Source organism: Xiphias gladius, chromosome 24 (assembly GCF_016859285.1).
Source record: "Xiphias gladius isolate SHS-SW01 ecotype Sanya breed wild chromosome 24, ASM1685928v1, whole genome shotgun sequence".
Classification (NCBI taxonomy): Eukaryota; Metazoa; Chordata; class Actinopteri; order Istiophoriformes; family Xiphiidae; genus Xiphias; species Xiphias gladius.
The window spans coordinates 23,808,743-23,830,840 of NC_053423.1; the positions used below are offsets into that span (position 1 = coordinate 23,808,743).

At 39.2% G+C, this 22,098-nt stretch overlaps 1 long non-coding RNA gene and 3 gene segments (V, D, J or C); 2 read left to right on the forward strand and 2 right to left on the reverse strand.

Moving 5' to 3' along the window:
- The first annotated feature begins 373 nt into the window (after positions 1 to 373).
- LOC120786298 lies at positions 374 to 5,564 on the forward strand. Its single transcript, XR_005706693.1, has 4 exons — positions 374 to 1,205; positions 1,650 to 1,954; positions 3,070 to 3,196; positions 4,516 to 5,564. It is a non-coding gene; the product is annotated as an uncharacterized LOC120786298 (long non-coding RNA).
- Positions 5,565 to 8,873: 3,309 nt separating this feature from the next.
- LOC120786569 lies at positions 8,874 to 10,545 on the forward strand (the record flags this gene model as incomplete). The annotated part of the segment is given in 2 exon segments: positions 8,874 to 8,913; positions 10,098 to 10,545. Coding segments are annotated over 2 exon segments (378 nt in total), but the record flags the coding sequence as incomplete, so codon positions are not given.
- Positions 10,546 to 13,831: 3,286 nt separating this feature from the next.
- LOC120786880 lies at positions 13,832 to 14,304 on the reverse strand (the record flags this gene model as incomplete). The annotated part of the segment is given in 2 exon segments: positions 13,832 to 14,145; positions 14,253 to 14,304. Coding segments are annotated over 2 exon segments (366 nt in total), but the record flags the coding sequence as incomplete, so codon positions are not given.
- Positions 14,305 to 17,315: 3,011 nt separating this feature from the next.
- On the reverse strand, positions 17,316 to 17,793 carry LOC120786867 (the record flags this gene model as incomplete). The annotated part of the segment is given in 2 exon segments: positions 17,316 to 17,635; positions 17,742 to 17,793. Coding segments are annotated over 2 exon segments (372 nt in total), but the record flags the coding sequence as incomplete, so codon positions are not given.
- Between the last annotated feature and the right edge of the window lie 4,305 nt (positions 17,794 to 22,098).

Sequence of the window (22,098 nt, forward strand, 5' to 3'; positions counted from 1 at the left end):
GAAGATGATCTCCAGATGACTGAGTTAACGCTCTTTTAACGAGGAACAGCGGCTGAAGACGCTGGGAAATTTGGGTTCAAGTTCAAGGTCCCTGACAGGACGTGGGCCATTAAAATCCAAGAAAGAAAACTACTTCCAACTCTGTGAAAGAAACTTTTGCTTTTGATACTTTTGATAGATACCTCAGATTTGTCCCGATTTCCAAACTACATACTATTTGTATTCAGTATGCATTATAATACTAACCTTCATAATTCCATCTTTTTGTAGTTAATATATATGTATATATATATATGTATGTATTTATATATAATCTACACTGTTCACTGTTTTATACTAAGAAGAAGTGATGCGATTTGGACATTAATCAAACTGTGACTTTTGAGTGCAACTGCCAACTAAATGTCACAAAGAGACATTTTTTTATAAAAATTTTATACATATTTATTTTTTCCGGAGGTATTTTCTAGGCATGTGTCACCACAACCTGCAACTTGTTTTATTTTTTTGCAGAGGAGCCTCAAATTGACTTATGCACGGACTTTTTTTTGTTGTTGTTGTTGAGATTTTAAGGGAATTTTTCTCATTTGAACACGCTCACAACCTGCTGAGTACTATACCATATGGATTTGGGACGCAACTCCTCTCTGTGTAGTTTCTTTCCACTCCAGTATGAGAGAAAACCTTATTTTTTTATGTATCATGCATGAACACCCTTATGTGGGATTGTTGTTCTCATCCAGCATGGAGTTAAAATAGGCATTCAGAAAAAAGTTTTCAGTCAGAGGAAGAGGAAGTCGGAAAGTCGCACCAAACTCCATGCAGTAAACCTCAGCTTTTGGACTTCACTCTTTCCCCTTATTTGCTTGGTTTATTTGCACCATCCCCTCTTCAAATATTCCCAGGATCTTCTTTCACCAAAACACACTCATGGTGTGTTGTGTGAATTGAAGGATTTTACCTAATAAACGAGATTAAGAGAGATTGAGTGAGATAAAGTCTTATATGTATGACATTTTTATATTAAGCATACGTGCCTTTGTGTGTGTGTATGAGTGCGTGTGTCTCTTTGTCTGTGTGTGTTTGTGAGTGTGTGTTCACCTTTCCTGGGTGTGTCCTAAAAGAAGGAGGTTGAAGTGCAAGGCATGAATCTTCCACAGCGGATCTGCTCATGAAGTCTTTTCTGTTTCTCCTCTCAATTCCTGGTAAAAAACAAAACAAAACAAAACACTTTTATTCACTCGCTTTTCAATTAAACAACTGTTTTATGTAAAGTTTGGGTTTTTCCTTTGCTAATCTACGCAATTTGTTTACATAAAATGTATTTATTATGACTAAATTCACACAAAGTAAAATATATATTTTGTGGGAACTAAAAAAGACCGGAGAGACTTTAAAGTCACACAAAACTAGTTGTCAGAGTTAGATTTTAGATTTTAGAAACTTGTAGTCACAGTTAAGACTTTTAAAACATTTTAAATATCTTCGGGTTTGCTGACATGGATCTAATGTTCTTATAGGATTGTTAGTGCACTTTGGGTTCTGTGAAACCCTGGAAGCAAAACCAGAACCTGCCGATGCCATTAGAGGCACCAGAGGCAAAGGTAGTTTGTCACTCGAGCCTCTTAAATGTTGTTTCTTTCTTTCAGGATACTGTGCGTGTTAAGATAATCTGCCGGTCCAGTGGAGGAACCAATCCTGGTTGATCTCAAAGATGACTTCATCACCCTTTGTCTGGTATTTCAGCTGTGGGAGTGAGCTAGAACCCGTATCACTGTAACGGCAACAGCGGAGACAGCGGCCGAAGGTTATCAGGGGAGAGTGCGGGGGAACTGGACCAATGGTGTCTTGACCCTGGGGCCAGTGGAGGCGAAAGACAGGGGGTATTATTATGCGACCATGGTTACTCCTGAAAGGATAACGACAGGAGAGACCATGCTGTCCTGAGTCCCGGGTAGGTCATTTTTTTTGTTATCAGTAGCATAGACCTGGTTTTACAGCCTGTAACATTGCTGTTTTGGTTCACTCCAATCCGCAGCATTTCAAGCCACGGCAGGCACCTACGGTCAGACAAAGTAATAAATAAAAAACCTCTAAAAGTCCATTTTACACTACCCCCAAACTGCAGACAGACAAAATGATTGACTAACTGGAGAACATAGCGGAGTATTTAGCAGCTAAACAGCCAGATATTTCCCTCAGTAGTTGGAAACCAAACCATAGCTATGAGAGTGAATATCGGGCTTATTCACTCTCCTTCCAATGTTTTGTTTACAGCTAATTTACACTGTACCAGAGTGACTAAAAAAACCCAAAAAACCAATAAACAATCAGTTATTTCAGGTTTAAGGGCTCAACTAAGTTCCAAAGTCTCCCCTTATACATGTAAATTGGGGCACACAAAACATCAGTAACACCTTTCACTACCATCCAATAAAAGATAAACCCCTAACGTCATCCTGAAAAATTGCAACCGCGCTGTATCAAGTCCTCTCTGACAAAATTTCAACAAGCATTTCTGATCACCTAATCTCCTGAGTCTTAGGTATTGGCATAGTAAATACCCGTATACACACTGGTAGATATCCATTTATTCTAGGCTATGGACAGAAAGCCTCAGTCTCATGTTTAGGCTTATCAGAGAGACAAATGAAAGAAAAGTGAGAAGGGGCGGGAATTCAGCTTTCCGTGAGGGTGGTGCAAATATTCTGCAGAGACTGCGTGGATCATGAGATCAGGGATAAATCCACGCTGAACAGAAGAGGTTATTTGCTTTCAACCAATCATTTCCTGATAAGCAATGCGGTACAGAGTAGAATTGGACTTATTTTTCACATGTGACAAATCAAACCTCAACCTGAGAGCTGGTGTTCTTTACTTTAGGATGCCATGAATCTGAGGCTCCAGTGGATGCAGTCGAAGGGGAAAAATGCGACTTTCAAAACCCTGATTGATCCAAAAAAACAGTTCAATGCCATAGCCCAGCACTGTTGTTCTCACCGGCTCTGCCAAGGGCTCTTTCATCAAATTCTCCTGTCTTCTAGTCACTTTCTATCATTTTCGCTGCAGGATGGTACATCCAGTACTCTGACTATCCATGGTATTCAGGCCTCAGACCTGGTTGGCTCCATCTACTGCACAGCTGGCAACCATCTGGAGGTGGAGAAGAGTGCCCCCTTCGACCTCACGGTTCCCCGTGAGTACTGCATCTGTAGCAGTGGTTTTGAATAATGATCGATAAAAGACCCCCAAAGGTCAGATACTTTAACGGGGGGTGGCTTGCATACATTTTTTTATTTCCTTAGTATACTGTATGTGTAAAACCCCAGATTTATACACCTTATAATGCAACTTAACAAAGGCTGAAAACCATCTTCTTCATCTTGCTGAAGTGATGCAGAGGTGTACTCCAGTGTGTGTCAGTACAGCCTGACAGCACTGCTGGGTGTGGTTACAGGTGAAACAGAGCACGACTTTGACTCCACACGACAACATGTGGTCAGAAATGTAACAACCTTGACACTTTCAACCAGAGGAGGCAGTGAAACGTTGCTTTTCAGCCTGTGGTTAAACATGTTCCAGCTTTAAACAGAGTCTAGTGTCTCGTGTTTAGTGCTGTCTCATCAGTATAAAATTTCACCGTTTTGGTGTGGTTGTTAAGATACTGTAGATTTAACAGTTCCCTAACCAACTGCATTCACAGCTTGTTTATTTCTCAAGTTTTACCACTGCTGGTACTTTTGATGGCTGGTACAACTCAAGGTCTATTCTGATTTTAAAAAAAAAAGAAAGCTGTCCTGCTTTCTTCAGTGCGCCCTGATGAAACATCTGCAATGATACTTTTGGACCACATGATGTCACCATTAAGACATTTATTCAACAGAGCAGCTCCAGCGACAGACAGCTCGGTCCAAATTTGATTCATATGTGATGCACTACAGAGTGAAACCTTCGGTTGCATCTGGTAGGGTGGAAACATTTTGGTAATCACATATAGAATGCTACCTGAACTCCCTCAGAAGTAATCCAACAGAACTGTTGTGCATTTGAAGCAAGATAAATACATAAAGTAAGTAAGTGTAAAATGACTGCAAGTATAAGAATTTGTGCTGCAGCAAACCCTCCAAACTTCTTTTAATTTTGTATCCTCAATCTAACCCTTATCATGACTGTCACTCAAAAAATAATCCATCTTTTTCTCAGGTCATGGATGTCATGTTTCTTTTTCTGGTACCTAATATAAAACAAACACTGTCACTTGGCCTACTGTTTGCTTACAGTAGTTCATTCACTCAAGATTAAAAATTCAGAAATTGCTTAGACAAATGCAGAGTGGCAAACTCTTGAATCTGTGCTAAAAAGGGTAGTCTGGAGGATAATAATAAAATACACTGGATTTTACTACTTCAGGTTTGACATGTGTGTATTTGTCTGCAACATGTACAGTTCACTAATGCTGCAAATTAAAGTTTGAACTTTTTCATTTGAATATATGTCTCTGTTTCTTCATCACAGGCCTGACTGCCAGCATGTAACCTGACTATGTGACAGAAGGACAAAATGTGACTCTAACATGTGACGCATCCTGAAAACTGTCCAGGCTGACCCCATTTGTGTGGTTTGGAAATGGGCAACCAATGGCCAAACCACCCCATTTCCAGGCCGGTGCATTGGATGCTGGTGCAATGTACATGTGCTGTTGAAAGCCAGGAGTCAGTGTAGAGCAAATACTGTGTTTCTGGATGTTCAGTGTGAGCATATTAATGAGACAATTTTATTCTTTTATTTCATTTATTCATTTAATTGAATATGCCAATTTAATCAAAGTAAATCTGTTTGGAATCTGTAGAAACTATTTCACTAAATTTTTCTTCATTATTGTAAGATTTCACGTTTTCAATCTGGTTGGCAAGAGATACATTCAGTTGTCAGTTTATTAGGAACATCTAGCTAAAACTGCATAATCATTTTGGAAGCTGAAATTTGTCGTGCTGTTGAATTGTATTGCATTATGTTGACAGGTGTTCTTAATAAACTGACAATTGAGTGGCAATAGAGGATATCTGCTTGAAACCATGTTTCTCTTTCATTATTACCAGCCCTTAGGCTTGATGAACTGCGCTATTCACACTTAAAATCTCATCGTAGTGTACTGTACTGTATATGCACTATACTGTAGCAAGTAAGCAAATATGTGTGAATGTACTGTCTTTAAAACTTCAATTTTTAAATGACAGTGGACATCTTGTAAAAGACATCGAAAAGGTCGACCAAAACCAGGAGATTTCAGCCTGAAACAAAGCTGGTTAACAGCATGACAAGTGTATAATATGGTATTAAAACGGGCCCACATTGGAGCCAATTGTAGATCAATATATAGCATTTACTGATCATTTTTCACCAATATTTTGTGTTGTTTGTCAGTAGTTTGGGTATTTTGGTACTCTAAATATTCAGTAGACTCAGTGTAGTTTCCTGCATTTCTTCTATACCAGTTTCAGAGCTGCAGCTCAGACTTTGTGCCCCCCCAAAAAGGTATGCATTTTTTAACTTGTATAATAAATACAGTTAACACCTGAATGTGTGGTAACAGCAGTCTCTGATTTTTGTAAAGATGCGCCAGTGAATGTATTAGTTAAGGTCAGTCTCACAGGCAGCCTGGCAGAGGGCAGTAGAGTGAACCTGACCTGCAGCAGTGCTGCCAAGCCAGCAGCAGATAGAAAACAGCTGGTACAGGAGGAATGCTTCCAGTACCCTGCTCCAGTTGGGCTCAGAACAGGTGCTGTCTTCACCCTCTCTGGAGCTGTCTCATTCTGGACTCTGGCCTCTGTCAGGCCAGGAACCTGAGGTAGTGAGGTGCTGCTGAAGGTGGAGGTTTTAGAGCGTGAGTACCTAAGGCAACTGAAAGAAAGCGAGTGGGGAAACAACATGATATAGGGCAGGTGCAGAAATGTGGAGATGTAGAGAAGGGAGATAAAAGCAGAGTGCTGAGACATAAGACATGTTAAGAAAAAATAATTAAAACTGTGAGGAATAGATTTCAAAAACTGTTCAAATCAAAAGGATTTGCTTAAAATTATATATTTTTCTTTGTATGTTTCACATAAATAGGCGTTCAAGTGAAGGGTTAAGTAATTCATAACAGTAAGCGCTATGAACTTAAAAAGAAAATTAATAGCTTAAATTCTCTCTAATCAGACCATGGTTCTATCTTTGGGAAACTCAAGTTGAACTAAACTAGAAGAATAAACATCTTCAGTATTTCCATACACTGTACTAGTGCAGCCATAGATCTTGAGAAAGAGATGAAGTGAGGGTGTTGCTGGAGTGGCTTAAATTAATTATTGTCAACAGCCATCAATGGAAATTGCACATCAAATTTTGAAGTATTTATAGTAACATCTGTATGGTTGAAAAAATGAAGAACCATCAGACCTAATTCATGATTCATTCACATTTTATTCATTATTAAAGCTATATTCTGCTCAAGTACAATCCAGGCCAGGTACCACTACAGACAGTACATACTGTATACATATACTGCGCATGTTCTGAAGTCTAAATTTCAGAAGATGGCACCATAATTCTCTTGTTCAACATCCTGGTCTAAATTATATTTTCATGTGGAGCACCACTAACTAAAACACTACAGTGTGGCAGAGGTGTTATTATTAAAAATATATTTATTTACTAAAAGGTTATTTCTTGTGCTTTTTTAAAAAATCACTTCCTTCACCTCATCATTATTGAGTCTTCCAAGTGACCCCTCATTCACCCCTCAACCTGGTATATTTAAAACTTTTATAGTCGTCGAATAATTAATGCTACTTTGTCTCCCTCTTAAGTTACACTGAAAGGACTCCAACTGACCTCTTTCAATCAAGGTAAATAAAAAGAACAAAATTCCAAAGGAAGTTTTAATGTGAAGAGTAAATTTTATCCAAACCATTACTATCAGAGTACAGATAACATTGTAAGATGAGTTGACGCACACAATGACACAAACTCTCCACAATTGAAACTCTTAAATTATGTATATGAAAATATTTACACAAACATTTACAATATTTACATATTTACATTCACAGTAGTCTGCTTATTTTATCTTAAATGCCAAAAAATAAATCACTATATCACAAATTCAGGATATGATATTGACACAATGACCAAATATTCCTGTCAGCTTCACTGGCACCCACAGGATTACCAGTGGAGGATGAGGAAGTTGGTGAACTAAGGACATCTTCATATGCGACCACGTTCTCATGTACCACCATGCCCTAATATACCACCGTCCTAACATGCCATGATGTCCTCACATACCATCCTGTCCCCATATACCACCACATCTTCACATACAACCACGCCCATATATACAACCACATCCACCTTCAGGTCCTCCTTTACCACCACGTCCTCACATACTACGATATCCCCATATGCCACCACATCCTCACATACGACTACGTCCCTATATACCACCATGTCCACTTCAGGTCCTCCTTTGCCACCATGTCCTCACAAAGTAAGATGTCCCCATATACCGCCACATCCTCACAAACCAACTCAAGACAGAGGGTAAGAGATACAAGGCTTGACAATCAGGACTTCTTGGGTAGTCAGAGGGCCTGGTTTGAGAAGCTGCAGGTGGAGCTGATAGAGATGGAGCTGAGCTTTGAGAGGAGCCTCCATCAGATGGAGAGCTGAGGTCTGAGGTTGTCATAACTAATTGCGAGTAGATTGCTTGAAGTACTGGAACAATTTTGACTGGACAGACTCATCTAGCCATACATGATGACAAATATCCAGATTATCCTTAATTCAATTTCCAAGGGGATGTTTTTACAACTTTATTTAAATTAGGTGGTATGTTGATTGCAGAGTCTGCAAAAGACTTTGCTGTGCATATGAGAGGATACTGGGGGTAGCAACACAGCTTGAGGCCTGTACTACGAATCAGGATTTGCGGTTCGCAATTCAATTTTTAGGCTTAACCCCAGGCTTTACAGGTTTTGGGCAGATAAAGTTCTGGAATTGATTCCAAGTGTTGAATATGCATTTGATACCTGTTTATGGGAACTCTCAATATGCGGTCCAAAGGGATGTCAATACAAATGAAGGAGGCCATCATTAGGTTGAAAAAAAAGAACAAAACCTATCAGACAGCAGCACCAAAAGGCCTTGAAGACCACAGAAGAAAACTAAATTGTATAATCTTTCCCTGGTGAAGAAATACCTCTCACAACATCCAACCAGGTCAAGAACACTCTTGACTTTACCTCTGGACTTTACCTGTGAAGCAGCAGCAGAGGAGAGTCCAGATGAGGACGGAGGTCAAAGTCATCTTCATGATGAGGAGGACTTCTGTGGCTTCTGTTGTCATGAAAGACAGCTGTCAGTCATCCAGTCTTCAACTCTCAGGACTATAAACTCTCCCAGAGCACTGGAGCATGGTGCTGCTGATGCAAAGTGGCTCTCTATGGAAATGCTCTGACTGACTCCAGCAGGGACTTGGATCACTCTGATCATGCTGTTTATCAATGGATCAATCAGTTTATCGGGGTATTGATCAGGATGTGGTAATACTTGTTTTCATGAGGTTTGGTTTTATTTTTTTTGATTTTTCATAATGTCTTTTCTGACATTTAATTGTTTTGCTATAAAAGCTTTATCTTTCTTTAAAAATAACATACGTATGAAAAAAATGACATTTTTTAAAATTGTGTTACTGTGTTATTGTTGGGTTTAAAACCATTTGACAAAGTTTTAAAAACAGACTCAGTTTGGAGAGCTTGTTTGTTTCAGAGCCAGAGAGCCGTGTCTCTCTACAGTGAGAGGTTTTTGTACGACGGCTCAATGAGTTTGTATCACTGTGGTGGACTTTTGGTGGAGGAACCAGACTGGATGTTGGAAGTAAGTCAAATGTTTAACAACTGCTTTATTTCAGGAACTATTTCTATATTTATTTTGTTCATATTTAACATGCCAGGAAAAATAGTCTCCTTTCAGTGTTAATGTGTAATTTTTGAAGAAGTATTTTGCATGAATATAAAGATCTTTGCTTTAGCAACAAGAATTCGAAAACTAAAAACTAACTGTAATGAATATAAAGGATTGATTCAGAGGAGAAATCGTTATTTCCACATTTAAATGTGAAGTTGAATATTGAGGGTTGGTAGGTTTAGTTCAGTCTGACAGAGCCAGAGAGCCGTGTCTCTCTACAGTGAGAGGTTTTTGTACGACGGCTCAATGAGTTTGTATCACTGTGGTGGACTTTTGGTGGAGGAACCAGACTGGATGTTGGAAGTAAGTTTCTGCACAAACACTAAATACAATAATGTAAGGTAACGTTGTAAATCCATTGTTTAAATGTTTGCAGCAGATAAAATGTTCTTGTAAGGTTTTAGTGTTTATGTTTGGATTTCTCCTCCGTCATCATGGAGGTGAACTCAGAGCAGCTTTATTCAACTTTTCTTTACACATTCCTGTCATGCTGAAGTTTAAGCTGAGCTGTAGAGAAGATACAACTTCAGTTCTCTTTTAAATATATGTTCTAAGATTCATTTTTGTTTTTCAAACCACATCGATGACTAATATTAAGTTGAATTAAGATTCACTTCATTCAGATGAAATAGAACCGAATGAGGACGAAGATGGGGATTTGAAAAGGTTAGAAAATCTGTAATCCCTTTATTGTGTTATACATTGTTTCCAGTGCAGTTTGAAATCCGTTTCTCGTTTGCTAAAATGTATTGTATTTTTAAATGTTTCCCTTGAAAACTAAAGTAATGCAAACTAAAGATTTGTGATAATTTTTGATAAAATATTTGAAATGTTTCCCTGTTTTGTTTCCAGTGCAGTTTGATGTATTTCAGGTCAAACTGTACGATGGTTCTCTCTGTGCTGATATGCATGAGAGGCTTCTTCAAGGGAAGTGAAACAATGTGTGAGTGAGTGACTGGTGGAGCAGAAAAAACATCTGGCAGAAACTCCTTAAAGGAGAAAATCAACTCTCACAAAGAAAAGGTGTCCCAGTGTCTGGTGTTTGATTGACAGCTGTGTGGCCCCTGTCTAATAAGCTGATTGGCGTCTCCTAGGTGATGCCCGTCCCACCCTGACCGTGCTGCCCCCCTCCAGCGTGGAGCTGAAGCAGGGGAAGGCCACGCTCATGTGCCTGGCCAACAAGGGCTTCCCCTCAGACTGGAGTCTGGCCTGGAAGGTGGACGGCAGCAGCAGCAGCAGCAGCAGCAGCAGCTGGGAGGAGAGCAGCAGCCCCGGGGTGCTGGAGAAGGACGGCCGCTACAGCTGGAGCAGCACCCTGAGGCTCCCTGCAGACCAGTGGAAGAAGGTGGGCTCTGTGACCTGTGAGGCCACCCAGGGCTCCCAGACTCTGGTCTCAGAGACACTGACGAGAGACCAGTGTTCCCTGTTCTGACCTGACTCACTTGGACCCTGCTACTGGTTTTACTCTGCAACTGCTCTCTCTCTGAAACACTCTCTCCCTCTCTCTCTCCCTCTCCCTCTCTCTCTCTTTCTCTCATTATACATCTCTACATTAATGTGCTCTTGCTTGTTGTATTGATGATGGTTTTAATAGTTCTAGACAATAAATATTTCTTCAAATACTGGTTTCCGTGTGGTTTCCATTCTTATGACTGACACGTGTTACGTCCTCTTTTCTTTGCCATGTATTTTATAGCAGGAACACTGGTTAGAACAACACATGAAGCCACAATATGAAGAAATGAACCTTTTTTTAATGCACTTCTTCACACTTTAACGACTGGGAAAATCTTAGGTATTGGATTAGAAATGAAAAGCGGGACATCGTCAGCATCAAGTGATAAACCGTGACTGTGAGTGAGATTTTAACATCAGGAACATTTAAATGACAGAGTGTTTATTTGCCAAGAGGCTCAGTGAAAGAAATGACAACACAGTCTGTGTATGTAGAAAAAAAGAAAGACGTGTTCATCAAATGACTGGTTTCCATACATGTGATCACAAGAATAACTGCTGTCGTAGGTTGCCATGTTAACTGTTTCTTCATTGACCTATTAAATCCCCAGAGACCAGGTTTATCTCACAGTCCAGTCACTAGTGTTCTCTAGCATTAGGTGATGTTGTTTTTTAGGGATCATGTTGACATCACATCTGATAGCTGTGTCAGTGCAGCCTCACAGTGTCCTGTTTAGCTGGGGTATCCTAAAGCAGGTAGGAGGTGGTGTGAAAGGACGTCTGTCCTTTCTGTCCTGCTCCGCTACGATCACAGCTTTTTGGTTTCGCATCACATCAGGCTTCAAAGGTAAAGGTCACTTTGCCTTTGAGTTTGTACCTTTAAAACGTTGGAACTCTTTGGACAAAAGATCTGAGGAAACTGTGGTAAAAAGCAGCTGAAGACCAACATCTTTAGAGGGACTTTTATTCAGTTTGTAAATTCTTCTACTGCGTCTGAATTTAATGTGCACTGCTATTATTCTATTAAAAACCAAAGGTGTAGTCTGACCTGAAAGAACGCTACACGTGAAGCGTTGCTTGATCACTTACTGCCAAGAATGAAGAACAAGGGTTCATTGAAAAATGCTAATGGAGATAAAGAACATTTCTTTTCTAAAGAATCTGACGATAAGTTCATTTGTTGTCTACAGATAGAGAAGAACGAAAGTTATCTAACCAATCAATTGTGTGTGTGTGTGATTGTGTGTAGTTGAGATAAGTAAGACTGAGGTCAAAGGTCATGAACAAGCCTCTTGTCATTAACTGTACCAAGTTGGCTTCTCTTGATTTATTTACTGACCCAATGACAACGTGATTATAACAGGATATGAGGGACTTTTTATTTGTTACTGGAACCATATTGCTTGTTCATTGATTGATGTGAAGGGGAAAAAAAAGGTTCTGAATTCAAATGCACTTTTCCTTTCTCATGAAAATGTAATCAGTAAATCGTGAAGAGAGTAGAGCCGATACTTGGTTGAGATTACATCTGTGTGCAGTGGACATTTGCATTTTGTGATGGGACCTGGAACCTGGGACATGTTTACTGGAATTAACAAAGTTTAAAGACACTGTTACATGTTGACACTCTTGGTCATGGTCCATGCATTTCTGATTTTCTGATTTATTTACCAAATCATAATATAATATAGAAGAAAACAAGCACAGAAAGTGATTTAAAACATGTCTTTACTTATTGGTGTAAGTAGTAGAGTATAATATTAATGTAATATTCACATGTGATCACAGGTGAGAGATGCAGACTGGGAATATTGTCCTGGTGTATATGTCGCAGAGGATCTAGACAGGAAAGGATGAGGTGACATTTCATCACAAGCCGATCATACACACAGGTGTGTGTTCACTTCTTTACCTGAGGAAGACCATGTGTGGTTGAAATGATGTCAGTCATATCCACAGCAAGTAAAAGACGAGGGAAAAGACAGTGGTGTGCTGGTATTTTTTCTCTTTTGTTTAATTAAATTACTCGATACTCAAGTCGTTTTTTTCAGTCCATACTGTCGTACTTTACCTCAAGAAGATACTTTGATGAATACTTTTACCTGAATGCTTGTTTTGACAAAGTAACAGGACTTGTACTTGAGCACAGCCTTTGAGTAACACTCGGTCCAACTCTGGGACAGAGTAGAGATGATGGAAATCATCATCAGTCGCAGTTGGACAGATTTCTTTGTCTCAAGTCCGTGTAGTAACAGCTGTGAGCAGTAATGTGAGTTTCCTGAAGGTTTTCATGCTGCACTTCAAGAGCGTCTCGTCCATGTTGACTTAAAAGTTGAGACTGAAAGTTCAAGCTTGACCATCAAAACCATTTCAACTCAAGCTCCACTTACTAGCAGTTCTGGAGCTTTGGACCAAATTACATGATCTTCCTCAGCAGATGGAGTTTGCCCTGTTGATTTTTTTAACTTCCAGGTCAACGTGGACAAATGGGAATTTGAACATGTGCATTTCACTGACAACCGGACAACTCCGTCTGCTGAGGAAGATCATGTGAAATGAACTGAAAGTTCCACAACGGATACTGAACGGAGAGAGACTGGAGAGATTTTGTCAACAGCTGTTTCCAAGGTCAAGACTTAACTTTCAGTCTAAATGTATTTGTTGGGTTTTTGAGTTGCATGTCAGGGGGAATGTGTTGCTGCATATGCTTTGGCAGTTTATACACTTGTAGTTATATATACATGTAGATATAGTTATATCCAGTCAGTCACTTATGTCTTTTGCGTTTTTCTGATTTCAGTTGATGCTGAGCTTTTCCTCAGATACTATTAGTTCACATATTTAAGACAATGTTTTGTGAGATCTGACAGACGTTTGGGTTTTGTTTGTGTCGTCTTTGATCATGAAGGTTTCTGATGCTGATCTGTGTCGTCATATTTTCTTCTCACAGCCTATAGTTGAGATAGCTGTGATCCAGTGTGCAGCTGAGGTCAAAGGTCATCACAAGGCCTTTTGTCATTCACTGTCTCAGGTTGGCTCCTCTTGATTTATTTACAAGTCAGATAAGAACATGTGACTAAAACTGGATGTGAATGGATGGAGAGAAGCTGTGATGAAGAAAGTTATTTGATTTCCACCAAGATCAGTGTTTTGATATTAAACTTGTTTTGATACATGTTGAAACCACTTCATGAAATTTTCTGTGTACGGTGTGTGTGTGTGTGTGTGTGTGTGTGTGTGTGTGTGTGTGTGTGTCCTCAGTGAACTGTATCAGTCTCTGCAGTAGCTTCCAGCTGCAGCAGCCAGTTCAGTTTCTCTTCAGTCTGACTGAGGGAGGTTTTTGTACGACGCTTTTTCACTGTGTCAACAACCACTGACTGTTGGGATAGTGAAAACTCTGACAGTAGTAAACTGCTGCATCTTCAGCCTGGACTCCACTGATGGTCAGAGTGAAGTCAGAGTTTGATCCACTGCCTGTAAAACGACCTGGAATCCCTGATGCTCGAGTGGTAGCATAGTAAATAAGTAGTTTAGGAGTTTCTCCGTCTCTCTGTTGGTACCAGGCTAAAATTTGGTAGTTGCTAGCCACATAAACATCCTGACTGGTCCTACATTTGATGGCGACGGAGCCTCCCAGAGCAGAGCTCACTGCTCCAGGCTGAGTCACTGTGACCTGGCCTCTGGACTCTGAGGACACAGAGACAGAAACATGAAGCAGCGTCACGGTTTTGTCGGCTTGATTTCAGAGGGACGGACGTTGATAGAGGAGAGGAGTTTGATTCTCTGGACTTTACCTGTGAAGCAGCAGCAGAGGAGAGTCCAGATGAGGACGGAGGTCAGCGTCATCTTCTTGATGAGGAGGATTTCCGTGGCTTCTGTTGTCATGAAGGACAGCTGTCAGTCATCGGGTCTTCAACTCTCAGGACTATAAACTCTCCCAGAGCACTGGAGCATGGTGCTGCTGATGCAAAGTGGCTCTCTATGGAAATGCTCTACTTAAGATTCGTTTAAGTTTAAAGGACTTTTATTTTAATTTAAGTTGTAACATTCTGGCTGAAGAGCTGCCTGTATCTTTTGGGTCAGTGTTCATGTGTTTCTTGATCTCTCTCCCAGAATAAAGTTTATTAAACCAGTCCACATTCTTATCATGAGAATTTCAAGTAGTTCAAAGGTTGACAGTATTCATTTGAATGTTTCCATAATGAAATCCAGCTGGTCAGTGATGACTCCCACTCAGACAGAGAGAACAAACACAACCCATCACTTATGAGGTTTTGCTTTGAAAATAAAATATTTACGATACCTCAAACAGTAAAAGCCTCAAAATCCGCATCTTATGTTTAATATTTTATGAACCCAGAACATTTTGCTTGCAAATATTAAAACGCACGGATCAGCCACGAGGTCAAAACCAGTTACCGGTTTTAACCTTGTGGCTGATCAGTGTATACGCTGGAATAACAGAGTGCTAGTTTTAACTTTCTACCTTCAGTACTGAAACCTGTCTGTTGTCACGGTTCGGCAGTGATGCCTGCCTGTTGCCATGGTTACTGAGCTCAGAAGTGAAAAACTGAAGACCAGTTTCATACAGTCTGAGGAAGACCAACAGAAGCAGTAGCTTCCTCTGCTGCAATCCACAGGAGGGAGTTTAGTTTACCTGATATAAACTTTCTCTCTTTCCATTATCAGACCCATTCAACCCTGTTCAACTCCAAGTTGTGATCTTTTCATTATTGTAACAACGCTGCTGTTAAAGCTTGAAGACAATAAAAAATATCTTCTTCAAGTTCATTTTGTACCAACAACAGATGTTTTATTCCATATTTCTGCATTTCCAGGATTATGACTCATGTTAGAGTCCGATTCTGTCATTACTGCTGATAGTTTTCTTAATGAACTATGGGATTACATCATGTACTTCCACTTATCCACTAACTGTTGGAGTCTAATCTGACAGTGTCTGTGTTGAGCAGCGGTTTCCTGAAACAGGTGGAAGTGAGGTGTGAATGGAAGGATGAAGAGAGGGCCATTTTTATGAACTCATTTCAAAATATTGTTTACATTAAATACTGAACAGAGTTTTGTGGATTAGCATAACATGATATCACATGGTTCCTATCTCACATGTATACATCTCAGTCTCATTGTCAGTTTTTCCTATTTGTTTAAAACCACCAAAAGAAAAACCACTAATGAGTCATTGTTTAAGAATAAAAAACGTTCTGATATGTTGTTATATCTAAAGGCTCCTATCTGCAGAGAAGAGACGTCATTATCTGTTACCTCGCTTTTAACAGATGTACGGTTTTCTTTTTGCTTATATTTTGGGTGTTCTAACACGTGATGGGACCATTTCGTGGGAAAATCATCGAGACATTCTCGACCCTGAGGTAAATAAGTAATCCTATTTCGTAAGGCTTTTATTTGCACCAACCCAATATGAATAATCCTGTCAATCAAACTACAGAAGTGTGATTTGTTCTGTTTTTGTTTTATTAAAAGGGTTTAGTGTAGAGAGTGTCATTGAAATATGACTTTAAAACTTGTAACTTGATGGTTTTTACGATTTAATTATTATTGCTGTGGTTTGATTTGGAATTTGTTCATTTGATGAAACATCCAGTATGATGGTTGAATTGCTTTTAAAGAATTTTTCAAGACCCTGAGAAATATTCTGTAAGTTTCCTCGTCTTCTTTTTGAAATTGATCTCAATACAAAAGACAGTCATTTGACTTTAAATGCAAAGTTTCAAAACTTGTCTAAAGAAAACTATCAACTAATGTACTTACGTTATGAAATGTATTATTTCTATGACTGTATCATACTTTTGTTGTACTTTTGTTTCTTATACAGTGTATTATTGTTCAAATGTCTGGGGTTTAGTTTTTGTGCAGCTGTTGAGTCAGATCACTTCCTGTCCAGCTGAGGGAGGTTTTTGTACGACGCTGTACCAGTATGTGGAGGGGAGGCTAGAATCATGCTGACAGTGATAAACTCCTGATGTGATGATACTGAACGGAGAGAGGCTGGAGAGATTTTGTCAACAGCTGTTTCCAAGGTCAAGACTTAACTTTCAGTCTAAATGTAATTGTTGGGTTTTTGAGTTGCATGTCAGGGGGAATGTGTTGCTGCATATGCTTTGGCCGTTTATACACTTATAGTTATATATACATGTAGACATAGTTATATCCAGTCAGTCGCTTATGTCTTTTATGCTTTTTCTGATTTCAGTTGATGCTGAGCTTTTCCTCAGATACTATTAGTTCACATATTTAAGACAATTTTTTGAGATCTGACAGACGCTTGGGTTTTGTTTGTGTCGCTTTTGATCATGAAGGTTTCTGATGCTGATCTGTGTCGTCATATTTTCTTCTCACAGCCTATAGTTGAGATAGCTGTGATCCAGTGTGCAGCTGAGGTCAAAGGTCATCACAAGGCCTTTTGTCATTCACTGTCTCAGGTTGGCTCCTCTTGATTTATTTACAAGTCAGATAAGAACATGTGACTAAAACTGGATGTGAATGGAGAGAAGCTGTGATGAAGAAAGTTATTTGATTTCCACCAAGATCAGTGTTTTGATATTCAACTTGTTTTGACACATGTTGAAACCACTTCATGAAATTTTCTGTGTACGGTGCGTGTTCGTGTGTGTGTGTGTGTGTGTGTGTGTGTGTGTGTGTGTGTGTGTGTGTGTGTGTGTGTGTGTGTGTGTGTGTGTGTGTGTGTGTGTGTGTGTGTGTGTGTCCTCAGTCAACTGTATCAGTCTCTGCAGTAGCTTCCAGCTGCAGTAGCCAGTTCAGTTTCTCTTCAGTTTGACTGAGGGAGGTTTTTGTACGACGCTTTTTCACTGTGTCAACAACCACTGACTGTTGGGATAGTGAAAACTCTGACAGTAGTAAACTGCTGCATCTTCAGCCTGGACTCCACTGATGGTCAGAGTGAAGTCAGAGTTTGATCCACTGCCTGTAAAACGACCTGGAATCCCTGATGCTCGAGTGGTAGCATAGTAAATAAGTAGTTTAGGAGTTTCTCCGTCTCTCTGTTGGTACCAGGCTAAACGGTGGTAGTTGTTATAGACATAAACATCCTGACTGGTCCTACATTTGATGGCGACGGAACCTCCCAGAGCAGAGCTCACTGCTCCAGGCTGAGTCACTGTGACCTGGCCTCTGGACTCTGAGGACACAGAGACAGAAACATGAAGCAGCGCCACGGTTTTGTCGGCTTGATTTCAGAGGGACGGACGCGATAGAGGAGAGGAGTTGGATTCTCTGGACTTTACCTGTGAAGCAGCAGCAGAGGAGAGTCCAGATGAGGACGGAGGTCAGCGTCATCTTCTTGATGAGGAGGATTTCTGTGGCTTCTGTTGTCATGAAGGACAGCTGTCAGTCATCGGGTCTTCAACTCTCAGGACTATAAACTCTCCCAGAGCACTGGAGCATGGTGCTGCTGATGCAAAGTGGCTCTCTATGGAAATGCTCTGACTGACTCCAGCAGGGACTTGGATCACTCTGATCATGCTGTTTATCAATGGATCAAAGAGTTGATCAGGACGTGTCAGTGTTTATTTTATGTAGTTTTTCTTTTACGTGTCTCAAAAACTTTCATTAAGAATTTGTTTTCACATATTTTGATGTGTTGTTAAAAAAAATGTCTTTAATCTTTATTCATGAAAATAAGATGAATTTCATAACTTTAGTAGTTAGTTATCAGTTTTGACTTGAATTTTGATTGAAAAGTTTTCTTGGAGGATATTTTTGTAAATTTCATTAATTCACTAACAGACATCATCATTGTTATATGGGACATAATCTAAAATAAATATGTGTCTGTGATCATTATTTACATTTTGCATGATTTATTGGGTTTTTTTTTCTTTAAAATTTTTTATTTCAATTTCTTTGATTAAAAGAAAAATAAATTTTGTAAGTTGATGTTTAATATTTCAGAAAAAAACTTTAAATAATTTGTCACAATCTGTCAACCAATTTTAAAAACTTAAACCAGTTATTACATAAACTGGGAAACTGAGAATGCGTTTTTTTGAGGTAGTTTGTGTCAAAGTCAGAGAGGTGAGAGGTTTTTGTACGACGGACAGCCACTGATCAACACTGGCCTCTTGACGTCTGGGAGCAGAGAGGCAGGACACATATGCAAACACACAGAGTCAGTGAACTGTAGCTGTCCTCAACATATCATGAGGTGTTTCCCCCTCAGTACTGAGAAAGTTGACTGTTCAAATTATCGAAGATATAAAGGGGCATGAATGGTAAAAATTTAGAATAGAAAACTTCATTTGATTTCCACCAAACAGCTTCAAAGGCTGGTGTGAATTCTGTAACGGGAGAATTTCAACAATTTTCATTGTCTTACCAAGTCTAGGTTTATGTTTACAGACAGTACAGAATGTGCAGTGAGTAATGCAAAGTCCCCAAATCCACGTGTAGAAAGAAGTACAGATGTTCTCCCATTAACATATAATTTATACACTGTGAAATAGCTACTCTGATTGTGAAATGACAGATATAATAACAAATAACAAATTCATTCTGCCAAAGATAGAAAGAGCTTTGTTTATCAACTCAGACATCTGGAAAATGATTCCAACTTTACAACTTGTCTTTTCCTTTCCTTTACAAAGGCTAAAAATCTTGAGTTTCAACTATATTACTTGAGCATGGTAAAATGTGGATCCAAACAATGTAAAAGATTTGTTGCACATTTAAATGTAGGGAGAGACAGCAAAGCTGCTTTAATCTCTGATCAGTTTAATAAGTGAAAGAAGGAAAGATGAGGGTTTTGTGATGTACAACAGGAAGTCATCGGGTATAGAGGCTGATTTGTTGAAGGTGTGAATGAAATTATCCCTGAGATGCAAACATGTCTAATGGACATTTGTAATTAAATTTAGATAAATGTATATTAACTTGTGTAAAGTCAGATACACTGACTGATCTATGTAAACTTTAACAAAAATCTTGGGTGTGTGTGTCCTCAGTGAACTGTATCAGTCTCCTGCAGCAGCTTCTAGCTACTTTGGGTTTTTCACAGGATCGACACGAGAGCAAACGATTAACGTGTCAATCGCCTGCTGTGCTGTGGAGACACCTTGAAACAGAAGTGTAATTGGAGGTTTGAGGAATCTGATCAGATTAGTCCATGACCTAAAAAATATTTCATACTACATTATAGGAGAAATGTGTTTGTTTTATTTTTACATCTGTGTTTGTGGGGAATGGTTCAGGAATGAACTTTGCTTTTCTCTTTAAGTCACGCTATGTATTCAAAAATTTTTCAAAGTGATTATTTGCGGCTTTCATTCTCTCTCTCTGGATCAGGAAATGTTAAATTCAACCTGAGAAGAGTTTATAAGTTTGAGCACAGTTTTTTCCTCAGTTGTTGTTTGTGGGGTTTTTGTGTTGTTATGGTTGTTGTTGTTTAGTTTGTTCTTCTGTTTGTTTGTCATCATCAACCTGATGAAGACAGCAAGGTCTGGACATAAAAGATATTCTTATGTTACCAGTGTTGCTGGAGCTGCCTCATCACACTTTTTTACACTTTTCTCCATGCACCTTGGAAGTAGGGGTGAAGTTAGTAGAAAGAAATCCCTTTACTTTTGCTTCATATTCTCTTTTTAACAGTGGAAAACCTGTGATCCACTAAGGAGGTCAGCAAGGTCATGAACAAGCCTATTTATCTTTAACAGGTTAAGGTTCTCATGATTAATTCTAAGTGGAAATCTAATGAGAACATGTGATTATAACTGGATGTGATAAGATGGTGAGAACATGTGATGAAGAAAGTTATTTGATTTCCACAATAATGAATTTTTGTTGTTAAATTTGTTCTGATAAATGTTTTTCTTTGGTCTTTCAAAGAAAAAAATGGGGAATGTTTCTAATCCACTCCATGTCACTGTATTTGGATGGTGTGTGTGTGTGTGTGTGTGTGTGTGTGTGTGTGTGTGTGTGTGTGTGTGTGTGTGTGTGTGTGTGTGTGTGTGTGTGTGTGTGTTTGTCAGGTGTAAAGGTCCTCAGTGAACTGTATCAGTCTCTGGAAGCCAGGAGAACCGTGGTTCTCTGGCTGGTGAGAGAGGTTTTGTAGGACGGCTCAATGAGTTTGTATCACTGTGGTGGACTTTTGTTGGGGGACCAGACTGATGAAAACTTGAAAAGCGGTGTTTTCAGTAGATGAGGAATATAAAGCAGGATATCATCAGTATCAAGTGATATGCGTATGCCTTCCATCTGAGATTATTCTGCAGGTATATTCGATTCAAGACGGATTCAACAAAAGAACTAATGAAAGAGTTTATAAGGTTCCAAAAATCAGTAAACACCAATTTATCAAATAAGTAATGTCTGAGAGTGTAAATTATTAACAGAGTAACTGTTGTCACATGATTTTCTGAATGGTTAGACAGGAGATCTATTTAATCTACAGAGACAGAGTCTGTCCCAGTGAGACACCAAGAATGTGGTCAAGTTTTAGCTCATGACTTTATTAATTAATGATGCGTAACAATTTGTAATCAGGGTCACGCCTGAAAACTGTGCCGCAAAGCTCAACAGTGCCTCTGTTTTCTGTGGTATCCTAAACCAGGTGCTGGTCTCACACTGAATCACAGACTATGTGGGTACACTGTTATCGTGTTTTCTCCCTAACCGTCACCAACAGGCACATTTTAGATTAACTCCATCTAACAAATCCACAATTCTGACGCTGAAAAATTTTCTTCAAATTACCAATATTGTCATGCTGTTTCTGTACAACAAAAGTGACGGGGAAAGATTGTGAGCTGCTTTGGGTTTTTCTAAAGGATCGACACGAGAGCAAAACGTGATTAACGCGTGACAATTCCGCTTTCTGCTGTGCTGTGTGAGACCTTGAAACAGAAGTGTAATTGGAGCTTTGAGGAATCTGATCAGATTAGTGCATGACCTAAGAAATATTTTCATACTACATTATAGGAGAAATGTGTTTTATTTTTACTTCTGTGTTTGTTGGTGTGAATGGTTGAGGTATGAACTTTGCTTTTCTTTAGGTCACGCCATGGTCTCAAAAATTTTCAAAGTGATTATTTGCAGCTTTCATTCTCTGATCAGAAAATGTTAAATTCAACCTGGAGAAGAGTTTACAAGTTTGAGCAACAGTTTTTCCTCAGTTGTTTGTTCAGGGTTTTCCAGGGCTTGTGTTGTTATGGTTGTTGTTGTTTATTTTTGTTCTCTGTTTGTTTGTCATCATCAACCTGATGAAGACAGCAAGGTCTGACACATAAAGATGTTCTTATGTTACCAGTGTTGTTGGAGCCAAGGCCATCACACTTTTCACTCTCCATGCACCTTGAAGTAGGGGTGAAGTTGAAAGCAGAACCTTACTTTGCTTCATATTCTCTCTTTAACAGTGGAAAACCCAGATCCAGTATGAGGTCAGCTGTCATGAATGAAGCTTCATTTATCTTAGTCAGGCTGGGTTCTCAAGGACACTTGGAAAATCTGATAAGAACATGTGATTATAACTGATAAGAAAGAGCTTGGATTTCTACACAAAAATGAATTCTTAGTTGTTAAATTTGTTCTGATAAATGCTTTTTCTTGGTCTTCAAAGAAAAAATGGGGAAATGTTTAATCCACTTCCAT